Below are 11,624 nucleotides of genomic sequence, written 5' to 3' on the forward strand. Positions count from 1 at the left end.
TCCCATCACCCTTTCTTCTCTGGTCCCTTCTCGGTCTCTCTGAGTCTAAAAAATTGATACTATTCCACCCATGTCAAAAGAATTCAGTTCCCAGTACGGACAGTATTATTTCCCTGGGGGATTTAAAAACATGTGTTAGTGAGGTGCACTGATCTTATCATACTGAGTTTGGCCTCTAAATAACAGCAACAACAGAGGCTCCACATCACTGTGGAAAGTCCTGTACTTCCTCCCACCCATAAAATTATCCTTACAAGGTGTGGGGAGTCACTTGACAGAACCTGCCATCTGAGAGTTGTGGAGAGGTGCTTTAAGGGACCTGGATTCCAAAGACCTTGTATAACCCTTTTCACGGTGTCGTTTCCTGTGTATTCTCTACCAAGCATTATGCTGAAGATACATGATTCTTTAAATTTTTAGTTTATCCACAGGGACCTGGCCGCCAGAAACATTTTAGTTGGTGAAAACTATATAGCCAAAATAGCGGATTTTGGATTGTCACGAGGTCAAGAAGTATACGTGAAAAAGACAATGGTAAGTTCTGAACATAGAGGCCCTCGCTCTCTCCCTCTCCCTGTCACTGCTCTGGGTGACTGAGGCGTCTGGCAGTGTCCCCAAGGATATTGTGCGGCCTAGTCCGCAATCTTTCACATTTGAGTTTCTATCATGATAGTCAGTCCCTTTACCAGTCTCTTGGTCTTGTGGATGGAAGAATTTTAAAGTAGACCCAGAAGGGAACAAAAGGAGAACTTGTTAAATTAAAAAGATGGGTGGTGGGCTAGAGAGATGGCTCAGTGGTTAAGAGCACCACCTGCTCTTCCAGAGGTCCCGAGTTCAATTCCCAGCAACCACATGGTGGCTCACAACCATCTTTAATGTGATCTGGCGCCCTCTTCTGGCCTGCAGGTGTACATGCAGATAAAACACATACATTAAATAAATAAATATTAATTTTTTTTAAAAAAGATGGGCGGTGCCCTGTATGGTAGGGTGAATGAGTTGGAGGAAGGAAGTGAAAGAGAAGGAGAGAAAATGCCTCCTCTTAACTGAGTACAAGTAAAAAAAAAAAACACCTTTAGAGGTCAAGGCTGGTACTTTAAGAGTCAGGCACACAGAGCTTTGTTTCTTGTAACTTTTATTAAACAGAGCAGGAAATTGCTCTCCTCTAAGGTGGTGTGGCCCTTGGGAATGCAAATAATATACCTACCCATCAGGAAATACGTGGCCATATTATTTATTTGTCTAAGCCTTGTAGTCAGCTCACAGTGGCTCTGGGTGGGCTGGAGCTGAGAATATAGCTCAGCAGGGGAGTACCAGCTGGCTGCACTCACTGTACCTTGAGCTTTGCAGCCTCTGAGAAGCCCTGCCATTCGTTCAGCTTTATCTGGTAATGTGTTGCAGGCAGGGGATGGGTCTTACACACCGAAGGGCCAGTGCGGAAAAATAAGTTACAAGGATATTAGAGGTTTCCCAGCTTAGTGCTTGGTATCTGCCTCTCCATTTTTAAAAATGTGGCACTAGTTGGACTCAGTGGATTGTTTTTTAAAAATAACAACAGATAAACACAGAATTAGCAATTACAACAGTCCAACGCCCAACGTACAGGAACACATATGTGTGGGAGCACAAAGACACTCCCTGAGCCAACTCGGAGGCCAGTCCTGGAGGGTTTCCTGGAGGAGGTCAGCCCTGAGTAACAGTGACTATTGAGTAGATATTGGATACAAAGGGGAAGCACGTGGGCTGGAGGACAGGCAGGGCTGCTACAGAAGTCTGGGACCATAGGGAGCACTGAGCCTTGGGGGGAAATTATAAAGCACAGTAAAGAAGAAGATTCAAGTTCAAGGTTGGAGGAGGAGGCAGGGCCTGGAGGCTCCTTGCATTCCAGTCAAGGGCTTTAAAACTCAGGTAAGGATGTGTGATCTTGGGATGCGGATGCTAAAGAGTGTATTTGAAGGGAAAGATCCACGGATGCAAACTAGTCCTGTAGAGCAGTCTTCCTGTGTAGAGAACAGGCTGTTAAGGGCTGAGTCCTATTGGGCAGGGAGCTCGCGGAAAAAGGGTGCTATTTCTGGGCAGGGGCTCAGTCAAGGTGACAGGGACAGCAAGAGTGGGCAGAGTCCAAAGAAGCCAAATACAGAAAACCTGAAAGCACACATGGGACCTTTGGCAGTATGGAGGCCAAGGCCTGTGGGGTTGGGAGGAGAGAGAGCCGCTAATGTGCCCGTAATTTCCATCCCATGGCTGCGATGCAAGCGTGAGCTAGAACAGCAGGTGGGAGATTTTGGCCAAATTGACATGAAAGAAGGAAAATGTGAGGTAGAACATGGGATGAGCTGATAGTGGAGAGGACCCTTTTGAGTACAAACTACAAAATCCCCATTTGGGACTTAGAGCCATTCTACGAAGGACTGGAAGAGGACCTCACACTCAGAATCACCCCTGAGACTGGAGGGGGCTGTCCCAAGAAGGGCAGCCTGGGGAAATGCCCGCAGAGGCAGGCTGAGGAAGATCCCCAAAGCCCTTCTAGGCTGACATGGCACTGTGGAAAGTTTGGGCATATCTCTGGAAGAGGGAAGAAAGGAGAAATAGATCTCTTTAACAGTGAGCCATATAATTTCAGGGTTGCCTAGGAATCCCCCAAATCATATAGAATTTGAGGGAAGTAGGGACAAAGTTTCACAAAATCCAAGCTACATCTCATTTTACCCAGCCTGGACCCAGTAAGACACTAAATGAACTATTTACTTGTAGCCTAAAATATTTTCTTCCCAGGCCCATCCGATGCCTAAGGGAGCCCACACAAGCCTACATCTGGAAACCACCCATTGCTTTAATAAGATGGTTTATCCACCTCGGCCCCACACGCACTATCTGCCCCTCACATGACAGCTGCACTCTCAGTTTCTGTGCCTGTGAGCGCCCTGAGAAGCTACAGCTGAATGACTCTCAAATGTACACATTCACATAGACTCATGTGAGATACCCTAGGGCAAAGCTTACACTAGTTGCATGTCTTTGAATTAAGAAACATGTCTGTGGTTGGAAAATCATTAAACTGAGGCTCCCTAAGTATGTTATACTTACGTCTATTTCTTTTTATGTTTCTTTTTGTTGTTTTATTTTTCAAGACAGGGTTTCTCTGTGTGGCCTTGGCCGTCCTAGACTCGCTTTGTAGACCAGGCTGGCCTCAAACTCACAGGGATCTGCACCACCACACCCGTCTGTGCCTACGTCTAAACACAAAGTCTTTTCTAAGTGACGTCTCACTCTGTTCTCTTTAGGGAAGGCTCCCAGTGCGCTGGATGGCAATTGAGTCACTCAACTACAGTGTCTACACAACCAACAGTGATGTGTAAGTAAGCATCTTACTGCTAAGGATTTTTTTTCCTAAAAATGTATATACTTGGCATCAATTCTAAAGAGAAGCAGGAACACCCTGTACCTCTGAGGCAGGGGAGGGCAGGGAGGGGGGCATAAACTCAAAGGAAATGAAGCCACAGAGCAGAAGTTTCCAGTGTAAAATCACAAGTCTCAGGTTTGAGGGTGGCTACACCCATCACATACAGACTTCAGGTGATGAGCTCATGTCCTCTAAAGAGAGAGAGGGTATAGGGACCTCCCCATGATTCCATTTCCTGGACCTAGCATAGAGGAAGCAGCCTAGACTAGTGATGGTGAGGCCAGGTTGTGGGAACGCTTGTCCCAGAGGCCTTACTTAGGTCCAGAGGAGGAGAAGACTGCACTGACTATGTCCTCCCTGTGGCCAGGTGCATCACCAGGGTGCGCGCACCTCTGGAAGAATATCCTTAGGGGTCCCACACCTTGAATAGTTAATACTGACCATTCAGGAATTAGATGGCAGAGAAGGGACCAACTTCTAGCTGCCTGGTGTGGAATTTATGATTTTCTACAGTAGCACCTTGTGTTCTCTGCTTACTGGGTTAAGGGGTTTAGAGAAATGAGTCGCTTTTCCTGCTGTAACCCTCTACTAACTTGCTGTGTGCCAGGCCTCACCCTGGAAAGCATACGTTTAGCATTTCCTCCTTTAATAAAAGGATTCTCACCAGGGTTTGGGGCTGGGGAGGGGGAGGCTGGGAGTGGGCAGAAACCTGAGTGGTCACCCTATCATCTGACTGCTTGTTTTATGCCTTTCCTTCTGCAGATGGTCCTATGGTGTACTGCTCTGGGAGATTGTTAGCTTAGGTGAGTATTTAATTTACCCATCAGGTCAAACACTGTGCAAAGGGCATGGACCCTCCAGAGCTTCCTCGGAACCTAATTTTCCACAGGGCACTATTCGATTCTGCTAATGCCAGCAGCTGGGGCCTGCAAATAGGAGCGTTTCTGGCAGATGAGCATGACTGTCCATGCTTCTCTTCCTAAAGGCAATACATTGACATCATACTCAATACTAACGGCCTTATGGCTGTGAGCCTCGCTGTAAGTTGTTCCTGCCTGGGCATAGATGTCAAAGAGCTGTAACATGTGACCCATGAGACTCTAGGTGGATGTTATACAGCAGTAACAGTCTCGTTCTAAACGTCATTTAGCAGCATGGGCAAAAACACACGCCCCAAACTCAGCATTTCATGTATAACATGACACTGGTCCTATAAATTCATACTTTTAAATTATAGGAAGCAGTAATGAAAGGTATTATAGGATTTCCCTTCCTTTGGTTTTATATTCCAAGTCTTTCTACAATAAGTAGATAGCTTTTCTAATCTAAGCTGTATCGTAACTGTTGCTGAAAACTAGGAATTGCACATGGGCTTTTAGTATGGAAAATGAAACGTCATTAGTACATGAGATGAGCTCGGCACAGCCAGCTCAGGGTTAAAGGGAGTGGCAGTGTGAGACGCCTTGGTGGGTGTCTCCCCTGAAGGAGTGGCAGCATTGTGGTCAATGCCGTAAGTCCAGCCTGGTGCACAGTGAGGCTGCAGAGGGAAGAGGCACTTAGTGTGACTGCCCTTTCTATATCTTCTCCCTCCTCACTGCTTAGCGCTGGGGCAGGAAACTCGGGCTTCTGTGCCAGTGGGACTCACGGGCCCTACTTCTATGTTCCAGGAGGCACCCCCTACTGCGGCATGACGTGTGCAGAGCTCTATGAGAAGCTGCCCCAGGGCTACAGGCTGGAAAAGCCCCTGAACTGTGACGATGAGGTGTAAGTCGGGCCTCACTGAGGCTTTCTCTTCCCCTTCTTCCATGTGACTCTAATGGAGGCGCCATTAGCTACAGTAGCACATCCATATTGATATCTCAAAATAAAAGAGTTCTGCTAGTGGGACCACTGTGTGATGGGCAGGGAGCAGCCGCTTTCCCTGCAACTCACATCTAGGAGGACTGTTAAGGTACAGCTCTGGACAGAAGGAAGAGTGTGAAATACACAAAATTGTTCATGAACAGCTGCCCACAGACTTTTCATTCAGGTTGTGGTAGCGATTTCAGAGTCACTCCACTAAGCAGCGACTTGTTCACACTGTTGTTCTTTTGAGATTATTTTTTCACAAGGAAGAACAGTTAATGTTAGTGGCACGTCCATTCCAGAACTAGCCAGCAGAAGTCTGTAAGTGGCGTCATCTCAAGAGTGCTGGGAGTATCCAAGCGTGGTGGCGCACACTTTTAATCCCAGCACTCGGGGAGGCAGAGGTGGGCAGATCTCTGTAAATTTGAGGCCAGGACAGCCAAGGCTGCTATATAAGAAAAACTCTGTCTCAGGGAAAAAATAAAAATAAAAGAATGCAAGGCGTAAGGGCAAACAAACAAGTCATTTTTAATACTTCTAAGAGAGAAGTAGATACTAATTTTCCCCTGGTACAAGAAGCATAAATGTACATTACCTGGGCAGAAATGGATGATCAAGAGCCTTCAAGAAAATATGAATACATTCTGGAATGAAGGCTGTAAAAACACAGTTGAATGAAAGAAAAAAAATTGAGACTATGAAAGTGGAATTTTGTAAAACAAGATTCTTTGAAGAAAGGCCAAAATGAAATGAAGAAAAGCAAAAATGAGATAAATCTTGAAATGAAAATATCAGGAATTCAACTGAAAGCTGGGAGGGAAGCCTTGCCAATAGATTGCATCAAGTGGAAGACAGATCATTGGTCTTGAAGACAAGGTAGAAGAATTGAATCCCTCAATTTAAAAACTTGGTACACCTTAAAACAATCAATCAAAATCAATGACCAGGGAATAGAACCTATGGGATCTGTAAAACAAAACAAAACAAACAAACAAAAACAAAGGACAAACCTACTAAATCATTGGAATAAAAAGGAGAAGAGACCCAAGTCAAAGGTACAAAAATTTTTGTTTCTGTTTTTGTTGGTTTTTTGGTACAACCCCTGGTTGTCCTGGAACACACTCTGTAGACCAGGGCTGGCCTCAACCTCACAGAGATCTGCTTGTCTCTGCCTCATAAGTGCTAGGATTAAAGGCATGCGCCACCACTGCCTAGCCTAGAAAATATTTTTAACATAATCAAATAAGAAAATTCCCCAAATCTAAGAAAGAGATGCCTATCTAGGTGCCAAAGTCACATAGAACACGAAACAGGACTAGCAAGGACACAGCCCACATCACACAACAGTCAACACATTAAATGCACAGAAACAAAGGATACTGAAAGCTACAAGAATGAAAGATCAATCCATACACACAGAAGGGCGCATCAGAACAACAGCCAAGGTTGCCATGGATATGAAGAAAGCCAGAGGGGCCTGGGTGGATGTTCTCCACATTATAAAAAGTTGTAGCTCCAGCAGAGAGTTCTATAGCAGGCAAAACTGTCAGTCAAAATTGAAGAATAAAGGAAAACATCACATGATAAAGATATTTAAAGAATGTATGACTGACCTATCTCTACAGAGGGTATTAAAAGGAATATGTAGGTCTGAAGAGATGCTTAAATACACCCAAGAGGGCACAGGGAATTTAAAAAATGTCAGAATGTTAAGTCAAAAGAGACATACTAAACACTACAAAACAACAACAACAAAATAACAGGAACTAATAGGCACTGTTTAACAACAATGATTAATATTGTCGGTATCAACTCCTCCAATTAAAAAAAAACTAACAGACTATGTTTAAAAACAGGATCCAGGGCTAGAGTGATAGCTCAGATGTTAAAGAAAAAGACTTTAAACCAAAAAGACAAGAAACCAGAATCCATCATTTTGCTATATTTTAGGAAACAAATCTCACTATCAACAATAAATATTACCATGGGTAAAATGATGAAAAAAGCATTTCAGGAAAAATATAACTAAGAAACAGTTCTTATTCTAATCTGACAACATATTCTTCAAACCGAAATCGTTCTAAGAGGGACACTTCATACTTACTAAATCAGTGGTTCTTTAATAAAGTTCCTCATGTTGTAGTGACCCCAACCATAAAATTAATTTAATTTCTACTTCATAACTGTAATTTTACTACATTTATGAATCCTAATGTAAATATTTGTGTTTTCTGATGATCTTAGTTGACACCTGTGAAAGGGTCATTCAACCGCCAAAAGGCTCACACGACCCACTGGTTCAGAACTACTGCAAAAAGGAAAAACTACCAAAAGGATGTTATAGTCCTAAACATGTACATGTCAAACACAGAAGCACCTGATCTCATAAAAAAAATTCTACTGGCTTTTAAGACACTGATTAACCACAGCACAGTGACAGTGGGTGATTTTGATACCCCTCTGCCATCAATAGGCAGATCATTCAGGAATTCTGAAGATAAGGCATCATAAGTCAAATGGACCTAGAAGATACCTACAGAACATTCCACTCAAACACTAAAGATTACACATTCTTCTCAGTAGCCCATGGAACTTTCTAGGACACATAGCAAGTCTTACCAAATACAGTAAAAGTGAAATCACATCTTGCATTCTATCTCGCCACATTGGACTAAAGTTAGATCTCCAATAGAAACAACAGAGAGTGCAAAAAACAAAACAAACAAACAAATAACCCCCCCCACTATTCTCAATGGTAATTGGGTCAAGAAGGAAGTTAAAAAAATTTAGCATTGTACCAAAAAATGAAAACATAACATATCAAGATCTACTGGACACAATGAGGAAAATCAAAAGAAGAAGGTTTAAGTGCCAACATCAAAAGAGTTTCAGAGAAGTCAACTCAATAACTTAACAATGTAACTTGAAGGCCTTGTAAAAATAAGAACAAACAACATCTGGAAAGAGATAATAAAAATCTGGGCTGAAATTAATGAAATATAAATGAAAAAACCACAAAGAATCAATGCAATAAAGAGGCGATTCTTTGAAAAGATTATCAAGAAGGACAAACCTTTAGCCAAATTAGCCAAGAGAGGTAGGGTAGGAATCTAAACTAATAAATTAGAGATTGAAAGGGAGATATTGCAACAGACACCGAGGAAATTTCAGAGAATTATAAGGACATAGTTTAAAGTTTACACATAACGTAAAGTTTACAGTTTTACATTAAACTGTGCAATTGAAAAGAAACAGGTGGATTTCTAGACACACACAGACCTACCAAGGTTCAACCAAGATGAAGTAAATAATTTCAAGAAACCTATAACATCCAATGAGCCAGAAGGTGGAACAAGATAGACGATAGAGCAAGAAAGGGATGGTGGTTCTCCTCAGTGTTTCAGGCCTTAGCTGGAGCAATTGGACAACTGAAATAAATAAAGGAGATATGGGTAGAAAAAGAAGAAACCAAAGTGTCCTTAGATGCAGATGATGTGCTTTTATGCTTGTGTTAAGTTGACATAAAAGTCATCTGAGAGGAGGGAACCTAAATTAAGAAAATGTCTCTGAAAGACTGAGCTGTACACAAGCTTCTAGGGAATGTTCCTGTTAGTTATTGTGAGTGGTGTCATTCCTAGACTGATAGACCTAGGTTCTGTAAGGAAGCCGCGCCCTCCATGGCCTGCATCAGCTCCCGCCTCCAGCCTCCTGCCCTCACTACATTTGGTGATGGACTGTTATTTATAATTGTGGGGGAAATAAACCCTTTCCTTCCCAAGCTGCTTTTTGTTATGGTGACTCACTGCAGCAATATTAACCATAAATATTAGACAATACATAAAAGACACTAAAAAGGCCACCAAAAAACTACAATGGAAAAAGACATTTTAAAAAGTAGCAGAATACAAAATCAGCCTACAAAAATCAGTAACTTTCCAATATACAAGGACAAATATACTGAGAAATAAATAAGGGAAGCGACACAATTCATAATAGCCTCAAAAATATCTTAGAGAAAAATCTATCCAAGAAAATAAAAGACTTGTACAATGAGTACTTTAAGATACTGGAGATAGAAATTGAAGAAAGATACCAGACAATGGGAAGAGTGGTAGATTTAATATTGTGGTAGATTTAATATTGTCAAGATACCTATTTCAAAAGCAATCTACAGATCCAATGAAATTTCCATCAAAATTCCAATACAAATGATTATATAACATACTAATTGTATAATTATATGCATAGTGACTTATATATGGATGTAGATGTTTCTCACTGTTCTGATCAAAGTGCCAGCAGAGTCGTCTGGTGTCTGTGAGAGTTTTCCCGGCATTCCATCAGGGGGACTGATGCTTTAGAAAGGTGATGTTCCAAAAGAAATGCTGCTACAGGCAGATAAGTCAGCTCATTTTGCATGGCCACGATGTCTGAGATCGAGGTCCTAAAGGAATGGCGGCTAGTCTGCAGTACATCGACAATGGAGGAAGGTGCTGTGGGTTTGGAGGAGGAGAGGAAGGCGCTAAAAATTTCCTAGGTAGAGTACACGTCTTTTATGCCTGACAACGCCATGACCTTACATCCCTCAGTGACTAATTCTCTTTTTTCTTCTCCCCGTGCTAAGGCTTCCTCAGGCCTGAAGCTCAGTCAGAGTTAACCCTGTCACTCTTTATGCTCAAAGGTATGATCTAATGCGACAGTGCTGGAGGGAGAAGCCTTATGAGAGACCATCATTTGCCCAGATACTGGTGTCCTTAAACAGGATGCTCGAAGAACGAAAGGTGAGCACGGTTTGATGCAGGTGCCATTTCCCTGGAATTTGTGACGTGCCCAAGGTGATCTCTAAAAGGCCACTGACACAGCTCAACAGGCTGTTCTAAGGATAGCCTTAGGCATCACAGGAACATGACAGAAAGGTGTCCCATCGTTGAGGAGTTAGAAGTTAGGGGAAAACAAGATTTCTATGTAAGATACAGCCACTCATACATACAATAAAATACAACCTACAAATTGTCTCTTAGAGCTGGGAGGAATCTTATTCATGTAGCCTGGCCCTTTAATTTTATAGATGAAGAAACAAAGATGTTAAGTGACTTGGCCAAGAAAGCACAGACAACAAAGTCTGACTTGTAAGTTCACTGTTTGGAGGGTAAGCAAGTCTATTGAATCATTTTAAAAGGTAGTTGCCTGTATTAATTTAGGGGTCAACAGACAAGTGAATCTAGGTTAGTGAAACAGATTATTCATGTAGGGAGAGACGAAGATTAAGTGTTGTCAAGGGAAGGAAGCCTAGACTAGTTGACATCATAGGAGAGGCCTAAGAGATACCAAAGGTGCTCAGAAACTAAGGCTAGGAAGAGGAGGGGATTTTTATTTAGAATCCAAGGGATGAAATTCAGAAAAACAAAACAGAACAAAACCATGAAATACACAGGAGTGAGAGCAGAAAGTGTCTCCCCAGCTATGTAAGATAAAACAAAGCCAGGGCACTGATGTAAGTGCTGCCAAAGAGGCGGAAGCAGCGCAGTATATTCTGATCCTTTTTCATTCTTTCAGACATACGTAAACACCACACTTTATGAGAAGTTTACCTATGCGGGAATTGACTGCTCTGCCGAAGAAGCAGCCTAGAGCGGAACTTTCCTCCTCAGTTGGCATCTTCCCCGTCAATGGCAGGAGAGCGCCTTCATGCATGCACTAAGCAAGCAACCCTCGGCCAAGAGACACGATATGAAAGTGTATATATTGTGCTATGTGTTTGGGACTCTCAACATAAAGCTTGTGTGGATCTGTAGTGCATTCTGACTCTCATATGACTGTATATACTGCTTGGAGTAAGAATGTGCTGAGATCGGGATGCCTGTTTGTGGTTTCATATAATATATTTTTCTAAAAACATGGGTTGCACAGGAGAGAGTGAGTACAAATACTGTAATGCATAATTTGTTATTGTCCTAGAAACTTTTTGATATTTACCTTTTATAACTGAATGCTATGAAAGTGTTTTGCTGTACACACATAAAGTACTGTTAATTAGCTTAACAATTCCCTTGACAGCACAGGAAGAAAAGTGACGGAAATGTACGAATTATTTTAGGATGTAGGTTACTACTCAAGAGGCTGAACGTGAACAATCCAAGTAGCAGAGAGAGGAGCTCTCGGTTCTGCCCTCACCTACAGAAGCCAGTTCATTGCTCATGCAACAGTTTGTCTGGTGGATTTTACAGCATGCAAATCATTCCAAAATGTTAACATCTAAAAACTTTCTTAGGAGAGTAAGAACCTCTAGAGAGATATAAGTAAGGTCAAAAAAACAAATTGGCGGGACTTATATTTAGTTTCTCTAGTAGTCTGTTGTATATTTTAAGAAGTAAAA

At 42.2% G+C, this 11,624-nt stretch overlaps 1 protein-coding gene across 2 annotated transcripts in view; it reads left to right on the plus strand.

The window, feature by feature from the left end:
- TEK (TEK receptor tyrosine kinase) overlaps positions 1-11,523 on the plus strand; it is a 108,330-nt gene extending 96,807 nt beyond the window's left edge. For both annotated transcript variants that reach the window (XM_084788109.1, XM_084788108.1), the window contains exons 18-23: positions 421-534; positions 3,285-3,355; positions 4,166-4,206; positions 5,071-5,167; positions 9,930-10,029; positions 10,805-11,523. In XM_084788109.1, coding sequence (XP_084644235.1) covers positions 421-534; positions 3,285-3,355; positions 4,166-4,206; positions 5,071-5,167; positions 9,930-10,029; positions 10,805-10,879 — 498 coding nt within the window. In that variant the 3' untranslated portion in view covers positions 10,880-11,523. The remainder of the gene's footprint in view (positions 1-420; positions 535-3,284; positions 3,356-4,165; positions 4,207-5,070; positions 5,168-9,929; positions 10,030-10,804) is intronic.
- The last annotated feature ends 101 nt before the right edge of the window (positions 11,524-11,624 follow it).

Source organism: Acomys minous (assembly GCF_964271855.1).
Source record: "Acomys minous genome assembly, chromosome: 1".
In the NCBI taxonomy this organism is placed as follows: domain Eukaryota; kingdom Metazoa; phylum Chordata; class Mammalia; order Rodentia; family Muridae; genus Acomys; species Acomys minous.